Source organism: Zootoca vivipara, chromosome 1 (genome assembly GCF_965207765.1).
Source record: "Zootoca vivipara chromosome 1, rZooViv2.hap1.1, whole genome shotgun sequence".
Classification (NCBI taxonomy): domain Eukaryota; kingdom Metazoa; phylum Chordata; class Lepidosauria; order Squamata; family Lacertidae; genus Zootoca; species Zootoca vivipara.
This window is the reverse complement of record NC_142582.1, coordinates 121,527,196-121,545,372: the sequence shown is the minus strand read 5'-3', so window position 1 is coordinate 121,545,372 and position 18,177 is coordinate 121,527,196. Positions and strand designations below refer to the sequence as shown.

Genomic DNA, 18,177 nt, shown 5'->3' with positions numbered 1-18,177 from the left:
TCTGAGATACCAAAATACGACACATAACCCAGGCGTGTTAACATTTAAAGGGCAGCAACATGAATACTAATATTGAAATGAACACTGTTAATGTTATTTGCACCGTTAGTGCCTACAGGTAGCATGACACGTTCTCAGTGCAACAGACTCAAGTCATAACCACATGCAGACACAAATATATCATTGGCCATAAGCCAAATGTTTTCCACTACTGGCTTTGTGCTAAATACTTAATGCTTTTCTGCTAGGTGCCTGAAGAAACTTTTTAAAAAAGGTGGTGGTGGTGGGGAAGGCATGAAAAACTGAAACACGAACAATATATGCTGCTTATAATTATGCTAGGAAAGCTCATTTCACTTTTTACATTAACTAATATGCTCTGATTTATAAACACACATTATCTAATAAAGGAGCTGCATTCACACAGAGACATTCATGAGTCTTCAATCAGCCTCTTCATTCCCTTTCCTCCGCCTCTTTTATTCCACTGAAATGAATACCTCAGTGGAGAGATCCAATGAATAGTAGGAAATAAAAACATGATTGGAATGCAATAATCATTTCTTTATCACAGTAGAAACCATCTAGAATTACAAATTATCTGGCATTAGCAAAATAACTTGTTATATTGTTGCTAAAAGATTCAAAAGGTATCATGATGATACTGTAATTGGGCTTTTACAAACTGAAGTATTTAAAAGCTCTCTGGAAAGCAAATCTCTTATTTTGGCAACCTCTGTGGACAGTCAATGGCAATGTTGCCATTCGCATTTGGTTTAGACAAGGGGGCTATTACTGCTACAGAGCAGGTGCAAATTTATTTTGAATAATCCGTAGGGAAGTCCATGTTTCTGAATGCTTTGATGTATGATTTATGACCAGCAATTATAATGCAGAGCCAATCATTTAACAGCAGGCTAGCTTATGTTTATGAAAAAATAATGACTTTCTTGCTTTCACTCTCAGCTGAAGAATGATTGTTATACATCAGTATGGTATTGATGAGTCACCATTATAAGAGTACCAGTATTACTTTAATAATATACATTTTTTCCCCTTCATGTTCTGCCACAAAGATAAATTATCTCTCTTTCAAAGATATACAAATGGGTAGAATCATTGGTGCACAGCAAGGCTGCAGTGGTCTGTATATACAAAACAGAACAGCAAACAACATATCCAATCGCCTAGAAAACTAGAGGGGAAAGGTTTTAAAGCTGGTGTTAGTATGATCAGGTGGTCAAATGCACCACTAGAATATGGTTAAGCAACATAAGGCAAATTTCAGCAAAAAAGGAAAGGCACTGGGAGATCACAAACTGTGATCCCATAGAATGTTTATAGTTGCTAAATACTGACTAGTGTGTATTTACTGTGCAGAAGTAGGCCTATGTACCTGTCTCAGTTCCACAGGAGTATCCTTGGGAATGTTCCTCTGAAGAAAACAATCTTCCAAATATGAACAAATATTTTGTGTGATTTTTTTAATGCAATTATATTTTTTCTATGTATGGTTTAGCACTTTTTACATCTCCCCCTTTTATAGTTTCACTTGGCTTGAATGCTCATGGTTTACAAAGAGGATCCACCAATGTCTCTTTTTTTACCATAATTCAGGACCCAATGAATTATGACCCATTGGTTCAAACTTCTATCTTGAAATGAAGCCACATATTGGGACAGAGAAAGTCAAGAGCCACTGTTCCAGGAATTAATAGTTCTTACTGAGTGAGGACAAATATTACCATCATTCATGAGAATATATGCAAATGAAGAAAACACAAAATGGTTTAAATGAAACCTTTTATTAAGTACAGGAGAAATTAATTCTGAACTCTCCTCAAACACTTTGATAGTTCTCTAGTGTTTATGTAATTGGTCAATCTGAAAACAAAGCTAATTAAAATAAATTTTATTCCTTATTTCAATTGTCTTATACTGTACACAAATCCATTTCATAACTGTTCATGTAATAGAAGAATCATCAGGATCCATCACTGATTTATTTCATCTTACTTCACAAGCACTATCTGCCTAACCTATGTAGCAGTGCTTACAATGTTACCATTCTTACATTCCACCAATTTTATCTGATGGAAGCTGTTCTGATATAAACTAGAAAGAAAAGCACTTTGACTCTGAGATCAGTGAGGCGGGGGGGGGGGGAATCCCATGTAAGAGCATGTGTGTAGAAAGTATGCTTAATGATGCTTTGCCAGCCAACACCTGCACAAAAGTACAATACTATTTTGAGATGGTTTAGTATGTCAACTATGTGGAAGGAAGAGCCTTGGGCATGCTTAAGTGGCATGTATGTGGATCTTACTCCTGAATATACCTCCAAAAAAAGCTGTCTTCCTTCAAATTTATATCCTGAGCAATTAATATGTAGAGGAAACTCATTGTCATTTGATAATGGAGGGAGCGTATGATGTGAGCTTCTCTGAAAAAACAAATTTGGTATATAGCCAAACCTGACTGAAGTCCTTGCATGTACTGAGAAGTGTGACTATTGCAGGCTGAATGCTCCCTAAAACAAGAACATTTATGCTTTATCTAGACACAGGATAATAGGCATGCAGTATAATTCTGGCTCAACACACAAAATTCAGTTAAGCTAGAACAGACAACTGCTAAACAGAGAGACACACATCATTTATGCTCAGCAGAGCAGTAGGCGATCTAAAAGTAATTACCAATGTGAACTGATGTCTAGAAGCACTCTTACATTTCTGAGCATATACATTCATTCTCTCTTGACAGCAGGGTAATTGGCAATCAGAATAAAAGGAAATAATTAATAATAAAACAACCAGCACAAGGTAGTCCAAAGCCATCAACGAGAGGTGCAGCAGTAAACAGACAATATATCCTAAAGCTGTTGGTTTATCTAATTCCCAGAGTGTTAAGACTATTACAGTTCCTTTATTATAAAGAAGTAATTTGAAAAAGTGTCTACAAATATACTTTTAGAAAACACTTTAGAGCTAAATGAATTTAAGTATTGAATTTTTGCACTTGTAATCATGTACTTTTGTCATACTATGTACAGCCAAAGCTCAGATCCCAAACACCTCTGTTTTGGAACGTTTACCCGGATGTAAATGCTCAGTTTTTTGGAAGCCAACTGCCCAAGGCGGCTTCCGCTTGAATGCAGCAAGTTCCTGCAACCAATCAGAAACCGTGCCTCAGTTGTCGAACATTTCGGAAGCTGAACAGGCTTCCGGAATGGTTTGACAACCGAGGTTTGACTGTATAATTTAATCCCCCCACCCCGCCCAAGTTTACCTCAAGAGTAGCTCACGCGCTTTCCTTTTTCTTACTACAAAATAGTCATTCTGGAACATAAGTGTCCCCTTGTAGATCAAGATGGCAATGAAATAATGGAGCATACAGACATATTTTTCAAACCAGGAAGAAAGATTCCATTATTTGGTGCAGTTCAGCTCTCACCAAGGAAGCTTTTAACTAAGATTCTGTTGCATAAACAATGGTAGTTGGCTTCGTTGCAGGAGAATGAGAAGTGCTGTTCAACTTGCATTCATGTAGCTTCAAATATCTGATTTTAAGAAACAGCCACGGTCGCCACTAAGATCCCAGTAATAATTAGGCCTTTCATCACATATATGCAGCACTGTGACCTACTAGCTTTCAGCTTCGCTCTTTTTTTAATCCAAATCTCTTGCAAGCTTTCTCAAATGCCACTTGTCCCATGAGAAATGTGATGGTAAAATTTCGTTTATACCAATCTCTAAATTTCAGAACCAAGGAAACAAAACAACATAAAACACAATTAGCCATATTGAAATTATTGCTGACAGTTAAAGATGTAAGATTCTGAGATGTCTTAATCGGTGCTTTTTCTTTCCTTGCCAATTAAAGCAAAGTTACTTTAGGTTTTTAAAGTGCTTATTCAGATGCCCTACTTCATAATCCATGTGTGATAATGCATGGCTCCAGGCAAGTATCTACATATTGCAGATAGGCTTTTAAAGAAACTTGATGACTAATTATATCTGTAGTTACATAAGCTATAATAATGTGATACCAATGCAGTGAGGAAAGAATTAGCTTAAGGGACATCCCAGTTATTTCTGTTTAAAGGATTCTGTACAGTACAGTTACTGGTATGTGTAAAAACTAAACCAAAAAATATTTATCAAAGACTTGACCCAGCATATCAAAACCATTGACCTAAGTAAACACCAGGACAGATGGATATCTTTTTAATGATGGAATAAACATTTATAATGAAGTGAACCCATGCACAGAACTTCCTGACAGTAAGAGCTGTTCGACAGTGGAATTTGCTGCCAATGAGTGTGGTGGAGTCTCCTTCTTTGAAGGTCTTTAAGCAGAGGCTTGACAGCCATCTGTCAGGAATGCTTTGATGGTGTTTCCTGCTTGGCAGGGTGTTGGACTGGATGGCCCTTGTGGTCTCTTCCAACTCTATGATTCTATGACATCTACTCAGTAGTAAGTACCATTAAGTTCAATGGTACCTGCTCCCAGGGAAGTGAGTATAAGTCTGCAGACTAATATTGTGTTAATAATATGCCTTAGAAAGTTGCTTGGTTACCTGATTCAGTGTTATCCCCCTCCTTCCCAGATTCCTTTTTTTATAATAATTTTTATTAATTTTATACAGACAAGACAAACAAAACATACAATATAGCACTGCCCCTTCGTTTTCCCTCCACCCACCGGTCCACCTCTGCCACCGGTAGTACCCGTGTGCGTTAAGAATCAAAGGGGTCCATTATAGGTTGGGTTTGGCCTCCCCCCTCCCCCCACATCCCCTCCCTGCCACTGAAAGGACGGGAATGGAGGAGCTCTGAGGATTGGTTTCCCCCAACTCTTTCATAAACATACTTAAACAAATACAAACACAATTTGTGTGATTCCTTTCTTTGTATGTATATTTGTTTTTTTAAATTGTGAATTTGTAGAGAGGATTATGCACTATAAATTTCTGTATGATGCCTAGCATAACAGTAGGAAAAGCATAAATAATTAATTATGGTGAAGCAAAGATTCTGACTCTTAATGGAATAGCAAAATGGGGAATCAGGTGGCAGCAAAGAAACAAGATCTGTTTGGTTCAGAAAAGGTTTTGCTAAAAAAAAAAGTGGTTTTAAAGGCAGACATGAACAAGAAAGATAGAACTGAATACACAAATAAAGAGACACAATTGTTCCAGGAATTATATTCTCACCTGTTATAATAAATATGCTTTTTAAAGTTTTTACTTAAAAAGGCTTTGTAAAATTCAGCCATTTCTTCTGCAGACAATGTTATTTTCTGGCCTGAAAGAGAAAAAAATTACAATACCTAAGTCAGAATGTTTTAATCATCATACCAGTGCTGTACAAACATTGAAACATAAATTCCTTGCAAAAACTGAACTTGAATTTTCAAACACTCAGACTGTAGTCTTAAGTCTTGCTATGAACGTCTTCGTTTGTCTTCCATAAATCACAAACTCTCAGCTTTCTTTCCTATATGTAATCAATGAATAATAGTGACTTGCTTTATGGGATTTTTAAGGGCAGTAATTTTTCTTTCTTTCTTAGAAACTGAGAAGCTGCAGATTCATAGCACAACCTGGAATTCTGGTGCAACCTCTCTAGGCTTCTGCCATAAACTATAAGATTCTCATTACACTCTTCTCTGAGTTCTCTCTCTGTTTTGTAAATTCAGTGCCAAGGAGCAACACTCTTATACAGAAAGACAAAGTTTGCTGAATAAATAAGTATTATTTATGCTAGATTAGAACATTTTAAAAAATGTAAACCAGAATCCTCCCCATAAGAAAAGTACTGTGAAATGTAGAAACAATGATCTAACCTTTTTCATCTCTCAGTTGTAGACCTTTGGCTTTCAATTTGGAATAGACAAATTCTTCTTTTTCCTGAAATAGGATCAGGAAATCTTAGAATATAAGGTTTTTGGCATCTTAGTTTGCTTATTTCACCTCAGCAATAACTGCTACTAAGTATAGGACTTTTAATGATCCCCGATCCCATTCCATCAAATATATTAACTGGCTGACTAGACGATCTTCAGCAAACAATTTGTGGATTATTTTGCAAATAAGCAATCTGTAATGCAGGAAAATTACTGGGGTAACTTCTTACTGGCCTAGTTATCTATTTGGTTTGACCTGCAGGCTTGGGAGAGGGTCATACAGCAGTACATTCAGCTCTCTGTCCTTTCCATCTGTAACAGGAGAGGCTGAATTCGTTCCTGCAGGCAGTGATTTTTACCAGAGTGACATCATAAAATATATTATTTGGGGCATTTATGTGTTAAAATTATTCTTCTGATTCTATTTTAGTCTTAATAACTACGGGGTGCAAAGATCAGGCCTCATACAAGAAGGCAACAGCAAAAAAATATGTTGGATGCCTCTCAACAATTCTCCCTACAAACTTTTAAGGACTCTCAGCACCACCAAGTGGTTTTACACTTCCTCTACATGCTTACCTTTCTAAATGATATATTCTGGTCTGCCCAGAACTGTTGATTCCAAACCTGAGTTTCCTGTCTAAACTCTCTAAGCCTTCGTTCCAATGGGGATTCGTGTTTGGATATATAAAACATTACTGGTCGGAGGTTTGAACATCGATCAGGAGGACCAATCCAATCATGGCAAGAATGTGAAGGAGGGCAAAAACTTGAAGCCTTAAAAAAAGAGATTTTTTTTAATAGTACCGTATGTTTCTTCCCCCATACAAAGGCACCACAAACTTTTTCAATTTTATCTGAAAACCCAAGGTACCCAAGACACAAAAAGTTAAGAAGTGAGCATTAACAGGTCTCCAGATCACATTTGTTCCAGTTCACATTGGGAGAAAAATCTAACAACTACAGTATGGTATCAAAGATAATTTATGTGGCCCATAACCATGTATTTCCTAGCCTCTCTTTGTAGCCAAAAGGACTAAAAAATTTAAAATTAACAAATTAAAGCAGGGGTACTCACAATGATGATTTACACCCAGCACCAATTTCTGCATTTGCCCAATACAGGATTCTAATAAACGGCATATGCATAGTAACTGAAGAACATAAACCAAAATTAAGCTTGTTTTCAGTATCTCACTTGGCAGTAAATCCATTTTAAATGATTAGGCCTTACTTGGCTAGGATCACCGTGCAAGAATACTGTAGAATATCCACTGTGTCTACCTACTAAAACCTACAATTTGCCATGTTTCTAAAAAAAAAAAAGGAAAGACAATAAGTAACAGTATGCAACTACAGTATTCAAATCAGCATAGCTTGCCAGTTCATTATCATTTTGGAATACAGCTCATATCTATGTGTTGATAGTTTCCCATCCCAATCAGACTTTGAGATACCATCATATGTAAATATGTTAAAAGAATCACAGTAGTTGTGTTCAGGCACCTGCCTTTATAAATTATTTTTAAAAGCAGAGATGGGAGGGGGGAGTGCTGCTGCTCATACAAGCTCTGCCCACAGCAACCCAGAGCACATCGCTCCCAGCTGTGCAGGGGCGAGGTGTCTGTTGGGTTTTTTTTACATACATTTGCTTGAACACAACACAACATACATTTATTTAAGTTATACTGTACTCATGTATAGCTTTAACTATACGGACCTTGCCTACAAAGGTCCGTATAGTTAAAGCTATGGTTTTCCCAGTAGTGATGTATGGAAGTGAGAGCTGGACCATAAAGAAGGCTGATCGCCGAAGAATTGATGCTTTTGAATTATGGTGCTGGAGGAGCCTCTTGAGAGTCCCATGGACTGCAAGAAGATCAAACCTATCCATTCTGAAGGAAATCAGAACTGAGTGCTCACTGGAAGGACAGATCCTGAAGCTGAGGCTCCAATACTTTGGCCACCTCATGAGAAGAGAAGACTCCCTGGAAAAGACCCTGATGTTGGGAAAGATGGAGGGCACAAGGAGAAGGGGACGACAGAGGACGAGATGGTTGGACAGTGTTCTCGAAGCTACCAACATGAGTTTGACCAAACTGCGGGAGGCAGTGGAAGACAGGAGTGCCTGGCGTGCTATGGTCCATGGGGTCACGAAGAGTCAGACACGACTAAACGGCCAAACAACAACAACATACTCATGTTCAATCAATTTCAAGCAGAAGTCCTCTGCAGACCTATTCTGTACAACACAGGGAAAGTAGGGAAATGAGGAGGGTGCAATGTGTTGAGGATGCTGGGGGCAGGGTCTTGCTAACCCAGGCCGATAAGCAGGAGGCCCTTCTGGCTGTCCCATCCATGGGGATGTAGCCATCTCTGTAGTGGTGTCCTGACTACAGAATCCTCCCCACCCACAGGTTCAGTCAACCTGTAAATTGATCGGCTTCTGGTGCCAAACTGAAATGCACTTATTCACTGAAACTGAAACTGCCAAACTGAAATGCACTTACAAACTTTTAGTGGTGCCAATTACAGGCCAAGGTTTTGGAATTTGCAGATTAGGTCTGTTGATAAATTGTATTTGATGCTAATTTTTGTTCTTAAGTTTTATTGTTAGTATGCATTTTTATCTGTATTTTACTGATTTGTTTGTGAACTGCCCAGGGATTCATTTGAATGAAGGACTATTTAGAAGTGTGACAAACTAAAATTGGGAAACACTAAGTGCACAAGCAGCACTGGATTCAGCTAACAGTTATTTGTGCTTATTTTGTCTCATATAAGTAAGACCAAAAAGCGGTTGTCACCTATGATTTGGAAGCTATTGATGGCATTGACTGACCTGCTGTGTGATGTCATGGAATGCTCACAAACATGCTAACTGATTTTGAAGTAAACGGTGACAGAATGTTAATAATAAAGTGGAAGATTGGATTGCCTGGGAAAATAGTTCAAGGAGCATCTAGCAGTGTTTCTCAAACTTGAGTTCATAGCTGTTGTTGAACTACAACTCCCATCATCCCTAGCTAGAACCAGTGGTCAGGGATGATGGGAGTTGTAGTCCAGCAACAGTTGGGTACCCATGTTCGAGAAACACTGGAAGAGGTAGCTCAAGGAAACATGTAGAGAAGGCACCCCCAAACTTCGGCCCTCCAGATGTTTTGGCCCACAACTCCCATGATCCCTAGCTAACAGGACCAGTGGTCAGGGATGATGGGGATTGTAGTCCAAAACATCTGGAGGGCCGAAGTTTGGGGATGCCTGATGTAGAGCATGAGACTCTTAAATTTGTTGTGGGTTGTGAGTTCGAGCTCCACATGGGGTAAAAAGATACCTGTATGGCAGGGGATTGGACTAGATTACCCTTGTGGTGTCTGTGAAATCCTTCCCCATTTTAACTTCATAATCTTGGGTCAACCACTACACCAGCTTTTCCTAACCTTAAACTCTCCAGGTGTCTTGAACAACTCCCACTGCATGCAAAAAGCCCCACGTTTAATGTCTAGCAACTGCAGGTAGGGCCATGGATGACTCCTGCTTGAAACCCTGAAGTGATGGCCACTGCAGTGACCTAATGATTCAAAGCAGCTTCCCACATCCCCATCCCTCAGCCTGACCTGCCTCACAGTTGTTATGATGACAAAATGGGGATGGAAAGGAACCAGTATGGTGTAGTGGTTTGCTGGTCTTATAAACCAGGACGGGGCGGGGCAAGATCCAGGTTCAAATGCCCACCTGGTGACCTTGAGCCAGTTACTTCCCCTGCAGCCTCACCTACCTCACAGGGTTGTTGTGAGGATACCATGGGGGAGAGAGAGAAGAGAACCAAGCAGGCTGCCTTGACTCAATGTAGGAAAAGCAGAATATAGGCTGTAATGAGTAAGAAGAGACACGTAGGTTCGGACCTCCTTGAATAGTGGGGCATAAATAGCCAGTTTGAGTCCCCTTCAGGTGAAACAGTGGGTATGAATAAATATAATAAATAATGATAATATAAGAAATGAAACGGAAAAAATAAGAATTAGGTTGGAAAGCCCGAAGCCTGAGTTTGAAACAAATACAAGCAGCAATAACCTCACCCAAAGTTTCCTTGGAACTAAGGCTCGCTGTGCTGAACAGGGCTTACTCCCGAGTAAATGAACTTGGGACGCACCACCGTTTGGTGTCTTAGGGGAAACCCCCGACATACTTTCCCTCGCCTCCAATCTCCCCCACAACTTCCATTACCCGGCTTTCGTGGGGCGGAGATACACCCCCGGCCTCAGGCCCTCCGCCGCGAGGGGAACCCCCGGGGGACGAGGAAGAAAAACGGCCGCAAGATGCACGTGAAGCCGCCGCCACCGCCGGGCGGCTGAGGGAAACTCGGCTCTTCACAGCCGCCGCCATCTTTCGCGCACAACCGACGCATGCGCACGACGACCCCTTCCACCCGGTCGCCGGGCAGATAACCGGCGCGCGCAAGGTCCGATCCAACCCTCGATAACAGGCAACGGTCGACTTCTGTCTTTCCGCTTTACGGCAGGGCGTCGCGAACGCCGAAATCCCTCTACAGCCTCAACAAATAGCCGTAGGGCGGGGAAGGCGGAGAGGAAAAAAAAGACGAGGGCGCATGCGCACACGCGCCAAGAGAGGCTCAGGTTAGTCCCCGCCTCAGGTTAAGGCAGGCTAAGCTGAGGGAAAGGAGGAGAGTGTGAGGCGACGGTGGGTTGGCCGGCGGAGTCCGGAGACGGCGGGGCTGAAAGGAGCCTGGTAGCTGTGGGATGGCCGGCGTGGCACGGCTGGCGCAGAGGGAGCGAGCCGGAAGTCGCCTCGCTGCGCCTCCCCGGCGCCCCTGAAGGAGAGGCGATGCGCTGACCAGAAAGGTGAGGGGCCGGGTGGGCGAGGGGCTAAAAGGCCTGTTGTTGTTTATTATGAGTATCCCCTGAGGAAAGAAGAATAAGGCGAAGCTAAAATAAAAATGGAGGCCCCCAATCTCACGCCCTTGGTTGCGGGTTCAGAGAGACTCGTGACAAGTGGTCGTGGGAACCCGGTGCGAGGCACTCGGTGTTGCAGCGCGGCGGCTGGTAGGTCCTTGCTCCGCTTGCGTGTTGAGGGAGAGATAATTAATCAGAAGACGGGAAGCCATACTAGGGGCTGGAATAGGAAGGCGAGTAAGTGCCGGCTTTAAAACGACTACGTGTGAGTGGTAAGTGAGAGGGAGATATTGCAGCCAGGGTGGCCGGAGAAGGGCTTTCACCTAATAAGAAAGGCGGGGAAGAGGGGCAGGGCTCGCCCCACCGTCATGCTCACAACCCGTGTCTACTGGAAGTTGTTATTATTTATTAAACTACTATACCGTAGGGTGGTTTGCAATATAAAAACGCCAAAGTGCATAGTAACAAGTTGCTCCAGTTGGTGAGGAGGATAGTAATAATCCTTACCTCTCGCTTTCGCACACTGGCTTCCTTCCAGATGAATACGCTGCTGCGTAGGGTTGTAGATCCCATATTGCCTGGTTTAAAAACAAAATAAAAGTGAAAAGTTCCAGGGCTATTGGGGCAACTTGGGAAGGGCCCGACCTGGGTAGGGGAGGGTCTCGGGACGCAGAGCGGCCGTGACGCGCCTCTTTTGCTCACCCGGTAATTTCACCCTCTTGCCAAAAGCGGATTATACGCAGGAGAGGTTGGTCGGTAGGTGCAATGGTTTGATCCGAGGGGACGAACGCTTTGGGAACGCCGGTGGGAAGAGGCCGACCCTACCTACTTGCGGGGACGGGCAGAGGAGTGGTGTTTTTTTTTGGGGGGGGGGTTTGCAGAGCCGCCTGGGCCTTGTTGCGCGGATTGGAAACCGCGGCGTGGGCATCATGGCACGCGCGGGCGCATTTGGACACCGGTTGTAGGATTGCTTGGCCGGGAGGAGAAGTGGCAGCTGGGAGGCGTCTCTGTAGCGAGGGCAAGGCATAGTAGGACTGGGTGAGTGACTACTACACCCTGTAGGGGAGAGGGAATCCCCCTGTGGGGCGGGGAAAGGATCTCACGTATTTTAAAGTTGCTGGGAGAGGGAGATGCCGGCCTAGGCCTGGCAAAACACGGCGAGGGGGATTTTCCTTCCTCCCCCCCCCCCGCCTTCCTCCATCGATCTCCTTCTGGCTGCTGAAGCTGCCTGCTTCCCGTTTTCCTGGCGCCCCCCTCCCGCTTTGAGCCGCTCCCGGAGAAGCGACTCGGACCCCAGGCGGAATTAGAGTGTCCGGCATTGTGAAGTCACTGGGGACCGAGGGCGGCGAGGGAGGCTGCCCGCGAACTCCGCCTGGGGGGAAGCGGCCCGAGCTCAGGGCTGATTCCCGGCTTCCTTCCTGCAGGAATGTAGGGTTGATATAGGGGGCGGGGGATCAAGCTCTGTGCACGGGGACTCGCTTCCCCCGAGGTGCTTCTCGCTGGGGTGAGAACGGGGCGGGCGCCTCTGTCTTTGTGTGTATGTGGGGTGGTGGGTGGGGCAGGGAGGGGGAGCTCCCGGGTGGGAGGACGGCGACAGCAAGAGACGGATGAACTGGAGACAAGGCCATATAGGCAGGGAGGGAATTGGGAAGTTCCCAAGGAGGTATTGAGATGTTGCCTGGCCGCAGGGCTGCTTGCCGTGGTTTGAAATGATGAGAGTGCACAGCTGCCTTATTGCTGGGGGCGTTGGAGAGGGGAAAGTGCAAGTGAAGTACTGACTGTACTGGTTATATTATGTATCTCATTACTAGTCTGACCAGGGCAAGTGAAGATGAGCGGCACTGTATCTTCTTTTCCTTGTTTAGTTGCTGCCTTTTTCTAGCACCAGAAAAGTAATGTTTGGGAAGCAGGTGGCACTATCATCTTTAATTTTCTTCCTTAGTGCATCAGCTACTTTGTTCTGCCTCGCCTGTGATGTCTAATGACAAAGGAAAGAAAACCCTCTTCTTGGTGTGCATATGATTGGGGGGGCAAGAGAGGCTCATGAAACACAGTTTACTACTTTAGTTAAAATGCATAGGATCAGGTGGTTAGTGTGTGACAGTAGACAAAATTCTAGGAGATACCCTTTTAAAATACTTTGTTCAAAAAGATCCAGAGATGTCATGCTTTTTAAACTACCATTTCATGAAACCCAATGGGACATCCATAGGGAAAGTCCTCTTTTGTTTGTGGACAGGTATTTCCAAGACTAGATGTTGGTAAAAAGTGAAATGTTAGGTCTTTGTAGAATTAGAGCAGAAAAGTTGAATTTTCAAAATATTGACTAGCAAGCAGGCATGTATTTCAAGCATCAGTTATATTTGATTGTATCTTTGCATTATTTCTAGCTCTGTTGGAACTGGATGAAGAAAAAGTATGGATATGGGTAACCAACATCCTTCCATTAAGAGGCTACAAGAAATACAGAAAGAAGTCAAAGAGTTTGAGTCACAAGTAATATCCTTCAGTGGTCTGTCTAGTGACAGAGCTTACAAGAAACTAGAGAGAGTTTTGACTAAACAACTTTTTGAAATCGATTCTGTGGATGCTGAAGGCAGAGGTGATGTTCAGCAAGCCAGGAAGAGGGCTGCCCAGGAAACTGAAAGACTGCTTAAGGAACTGGAGCAGAATGCAAACCACCCCCAAAGGTTGGAGATTGAATCCCTGTTTAATGAAGCACAATCATTGGTGGAACAAGAAATCACAGCTTTTTACAAAGGAGGCAATTGTGTAACTGAGGAATTTGAAGAAGGTATTCAAGATATCATCTTTAGGCTCACTCAGGTGAAAACTGGAGGTAAACTCTCTTTACGGAAAGCCAGGTATCGCACTCTGACCAAAGTATGTGCTGTTCAAGAAATTATAGACAGTTGTACAAAGCAGCAGCCTTCACTACCATTGTCCAGTGATGCACATCCTTCTGTCTCTAAGATTAATTCTGTCATGGTTGATGTGAACAAAGCGAAAGGGACCCTTATTGCTGTTTTAATGGGAGTAAATAACAATGAGACCTGTAGACATTTATCTTGCGTGCTCACTGGCCTGATTGCTGATCTGGATGCCTTAGATGTATGTGGCCGTCCAGAAATAAGAAACTACCGTAAAGAAGTTGTGGAGGAGATCAATAAATTGCAGAAATACCTGGATCTTGAAGAAGAAGCTGATGCCACTTCTGCTTATGACTTGGCACAAAACAGGTGCATTATAAAAATTGAGGAAATCCGCACAAAAATGAAAGAGATTTATGCTTCTCTTTCAAAAGTGGAGAGAGCTTCAGATTTATACCTGAAGTCAAAAGCAGAACTGCAAGGGTTAATTGCACAGTTGGATGAAGTGAGTCCAGGCAAAAATCCTTGTATCAGAGAAGCCAGGAGGAGAGCAGTGATAGAAGTACAAACCCTCATAACATATATTGACTTAAAGGAAGCACTTGTCAAGCGACAAATGTTTGCAGAGCAAACAGAAGCAGAACCCGCATCACATAAAGCTGTTTGGAATATTCTTGGAAACGTGTCCCAAATTCAGCAAGAGGTGCTGTCCTTCGATGGAAACAGAACTGATAAGAACTACATGAGACTAGAGGAGCTCCTCACCAAACAACTTCTAGCACTTGATGCTATAGACCCACAAGGGGATGAGCACTCAAAAGCAGCCAGGAAGCAGGCAGTGAAGCTTGCACAGAATATTCTTTACTACTTAGACATGAAAACAGATGAATGGGAATATTAAATAACAGAGGTCTTGTGCTGGACATTGCTTTCTCTCTTGCACTTTACGCCGACCAATCTCCCATAAATGACACAAGACCAAAAGTTTATTTGCTCATCACTTACAGGCCAAGTAAATGTTGGACTGAGCTATGCTGCAGCTGTCTTGTGTTGTCGCAGTCAGGCAATGACAGCAATCATGCCATTTGTGTTAGTTTTGGTCACAGCCATCTTTCCTCCATGATTTTTGATGAAGTGTTGCAGAACTGCCAAACCATCCTGTATAGAATTCTTCTATACAGTGAGAGAAAGCTATCTGTCCAACATGTTTTCTTTAAGGAGTCAAAGTGAAACTGATGAAGAGAAGACAAAGAGCTAATGTCTGTTAGCCATAAACCACCTTAGATGTCACATATTTCTGCCACTGCACAGTTACGATCCAAAGGATTAAATGCAAATTGGTCATGGCCTTTTTTGTATGTGCATTTGATTTAGTCTCGCTGATCTCTTGCCTAAGGTTTGGCTGATTACATACAGTGTTTAATAGGGGCTAATATAGGACTGTGTGTAAAAACAGTTTTTGCACTTGGGCATAAACTGCAGGCTGCATTTTGAAGCAATGTACTGATTCATATAGGCGTAGGTTGTGTGCAGTTACACTGATTCATAGTGGTCATTCTGAAAGCAGTTTTCTGTTTATAAACCAGGGCTGACAGCATAGGTTGGAAAAAATTCTACATGTTGTTGAAAAACAATAAAATATAGTGTTTGAAGAATTAAGCTGAATTCTTCAATAGCCAAGAGACACCTCCCTTCACCCCCCCCCCAAAAAAAACCTGGGCTCTTAATGGTTGTGAAACTACTTTAGCCAGATTTTGTGATGTCTAAAATAACTTGCTTCCTGACACACTGGGCAGCTTCTAAATGACTCCTTTGCATTTTTCTGGTTTGAATGAAATTACAGCTTTTGGCATGATAAAAAATGAAGTAAGTGCGTTTACACATGAATTTGGCCGGAAACCATTGGTGTTCGTCACAGTTTCATGTGTTCCTGATACGCCCCAAATCCTTCTGGACTTAGTTGCTTTTAGTTATTTTTGGTGAGCTATGATAGTATCCTTAGCTATGTGTGATGGCAAGATGTTTGTACTTATATGCCTAAGATGTGTGTGGTCTGCTATACTTATATAGTTTTGAATCTTTCAGGCAGTTGGAATGGCAAACACTTCAAAGTGTTTCTATTTTTGATTGAAGCATAGTTGTCTATTGTGTTAGCTGTATTGATATAGTTGCATGTATCATTTGGTAACTGCTGCTATGTGTTTCTTTCTCCCCCCCCCATTAACCCAATGAATTCCCTGAATCCTTAGAGGAGCCTTACAACTTACTGTCAGATCTTATTATGTCTGACCATATTCCTAAATAAACTGAACTCATGTTCAGTGTAGATTGTATGCTAACCTGTTAGTAGTTTTGGGAAGAAGAAACCAGCATCAATCAAAGTGTTTGTAGAGTGCATTCTTAGTGGCATGCAGAAATCAGCATTAGGTAGAAATAAGTTGTAAAAGAAGTAACCAGAGTTTCTCAGATAGCTTCTGCAATCAAAATTACTGGCTTATGGAAGATTATTTCTTTGAAATGGCTTATAACTGTACATCTTGGATTTGTAAATAGAGTTTCAATATGCAATTAAGAGAAGCAAGGCTATCCTTAAGAGACGTGCCTTTTTAAGCGACACTTGAATTTACAGCACCTTATAGCTATGACTAGCTGGCTACATGCTGCTTCCCAGTGAAGTAGTCTACCCTTCAGACTGCTTCTATCCTTCAGCTCTAATATGGATAAAAAAATATTCTGCCATATTCACAGGACAAGAAGCTTGTTCAAAGCTTGGTGTTACCTCTTTGTGTTTATAGGAACTTGCTTAGCAAATTTTTGTCAAGGAAATTTATGGATTCAGTTTCAGTCTAGGTTAAATAGAACCCAATGCTAAATGATAGACTTGTTGGATGCTTCACCGTGAATGTCTTTCCTTTACCCTTTACCCTTTCCTGCTTTTTTTCTAGTTTGAGTCTTTAATGAATTGGTTAGCATCTATAACTAAAAGTAGTTCACTTTCAGTAGGTTCTTTTAGCCATAAAGGTTTTGAACCTAAGTTGTGTGCATACAGAGTTCCCATGTGCCTTGGGTTCCCCAAGTCACTTTATTTTCAAAACATGCATGTTTCCCCTATTCCCCTTTGCATACACTGCTGCACTGACTTCAGATTCATTGATGAAGCTATTGTTTATGTGAGAACTTCAGATGTATAGAACTCTCACTGTATAAGGAGCTCCTGGATTTGGCTTCAGATGGAATGTTTACTTCAGGAGGTGACAACTAAACAATGCTTATTAATGTTTCAGTTAACAGATTCATGGTACTTATTTTTTTCTAGTGATTTCATCTTTCATGTTTTTGTAAACATACTTAAATGTTCATATATTACCTGCCAGGGGAATACTGTTCTTTAACTATAGACTCCCATTATTTATACCCATTCCTAAGATTTGCTTCTCATAGTTATGTAGCATGTCATAGGTGCCGATTTAACAGAAAATCGTATGATGAAGACATATTACAAAAGCTAAACTCGCCCGGTTTTCTTTTTAAAGAAGAATGCCTATTTCATGAGTTTCAATGTACATCATTTAAACTTATCATAATCAGTTTATGCATGAATCAAAATAGTGAACTAAACAAGCTAAACCAAAAAGTCAGTTAATGTGGATTGTAAGAAATCCTTGTTTTGTGCTTTGAAGAATGTACTTTTTGTATTCAATATGCAACCAGGCTAGGAAATATGCTTCTTTCCATTTCAGTTGGCTAAAGATGTTTCCTGCTTTTGAATTACTCAGCACTGGACCAACTCAGTCTGCATTTTTTAAAACAATTAAAATCTTTTCTGTATGGAGTGCCATGACATTGTAGCAAAATAAGCATAGTGATGTGATTTTGCTGAATCTTTAAACATCATGATACTATTTTTCCCCCCAGATTATGATTGTATTGCTTTAGGAAAGGGTTGATCCAAGCAGCCTTGTTCTGATATATTTGCCAGCAACCACGATCAATTATTTTTCCTCTGATCTTTTGGATTTAACTATTCTTTTGCTGTGATCAACAAACTGTTGAAATGAGTTCCTGCACTTAAGCTGCTTCTAGGTCCCAGCACTTGGTGGTACAGATTGTGCTTTTTGTTCCTCATTTTTCTTAAAATTTAATTGACATGTTAGACTTGTATAAAAACTGCTTTTCAGAAAGTGTATTGACTTCGTTTTTATGTACAGTATAGAATTGTTTTGGTGTGTACAAATTCATCAGATATTCCTAATAAAGCATTTTTATGCTTTTCTTCTTGATAATTCATTTCAAGATAAAACTCTTTTCCTTCTTTTGATAATGGACTTTCCATATAACAGTGCAAGAATGACACTTTTCCTCTGTACTTAGCAAACTGGTCTAGGTGTATGTTTAAAATGAAGATTTGCCTTCCCCACTTTTTGATAAAGAATGGAAATGTAACATCACTAAAAGCGGTGTATAATAAAACATCACAGGTTAGTGAA

At 41.5% G+C, this 18,177-nt stretch overlaps 2 protein-coding genes across 5 annotated transcripts; one reads left to right on the top strand and one right to left on the bottom strand.

The window, feature by feature from the left end:
- Positions 1 to 1,789: 1,789 nt before the first annotated feature.
- COA8 (cytochrome c oxidase assembly factor 8) lies at positions 1,790 to 12,336 on the bottom strand. 3 transcript variants are annotated; one of them, XM_035105275.3, is made up of 6 exons: positions 11,523 to 12,336; positions 11,328 to 11,398; positions 6,487 to 6,684; positions 5,848 to 5,911; positions 5,216 to 5,306; positions 1,790 to 3,751 (listed from the first exon to the last, which is right to left on the bottom strand). In XM_035105275.3, the coding sequence occupies exons 2-6, from the start codon at positions 11,391 to 11,393 to the stop codon at positions 3,652 to 3,654; spliced, it is 519 nt and encodes a 172-aa protein (XP_034961166.1). In that variant the 5' UTR covers positions 11,394 to 11,398; positions 11,523 to 12,336; the 3' UTR covers positions 1,790 to 3,651. The 3 variants fall into 3 exon arrangements, with proteins under 3 accessions (XP_034961166.1, XP_034961156.1, XP_034961147.1); XM_035105265.3 differs by lacking the exons at positions 11,328 to 11,398; positions 11,523 to 12,336 and adding an exon at positions 9,987 to 10,304; XM_035105256.3 differs by lacking the exons at positions 11,328 to 11,398; positions 11,523 to 12,336 and adding an exon at positions 10,135 to 10,304.
- On the top strand, positions 10,395 to 17,962 carry BAG5 (BAG cochaperone 5). 2 transcript variants are annotated; one of them, XM_060271663.2, is made up of 2 exons: positions 10,395 to 10,544; positions 13,211 to 17,962. In XM_060271663.2, the coding sequence occupies exon 2, from the start codon at positions 13,239 to 13,241 to the stop codon at positions 14,589 to 14,591; it is 1,353 nt and encodes a 450-aa protein (XP_060127646.1). In that variant the 5' UTR covers positions 10,395 to 10,544; positions 13,211 to 13,238; the 3' UTR covers positions 14,592 to 17,962. The 2 variants fall into 2 exon arrangements, with proteins under 2 accessions (XP_060127646.1, XP_034961102.1); XM_035105211.3 differs by lacking the exon at positions 10,395 to 10,544 and adding an exon at positions 10,560 to 10,769.
- The last annotated feature ends 215 nt before the right edge of the window (positions 17,963 to 18,177 follow it).

Bases quoted from the DNA above. Each gene is read 5' to 3' on its own strand.
- COA8 (XM_035105256.3), bottom strand. From the start codon at position 10,293: ATGGCGGCGGCTGTGAAGAGCCGAGTTTCCCTCAGCCGCCCGGCGGTG. The intron at 5,912-6,486 runs GTAAGCATGTAG...ATCCTATTTCAG, and splicing joins AGAATATATCATTTAGAAAG to GAAAAAGAAGAATTTGTCTA. The intron at 5,307-5,847 runs GTTAGATCATTG...TTTCTCTTTCAG, and splicing joins ACAACTGAGAGATGAAAAAG to GCCAGAAAATAACATTGTCT.
- BAG5 (XM_060271663.2), top strand. From the start codon at position 13,239: ATGGATATGGGTAACCAACATCCTTCCATTAAGAGGCTACAAGAAATA.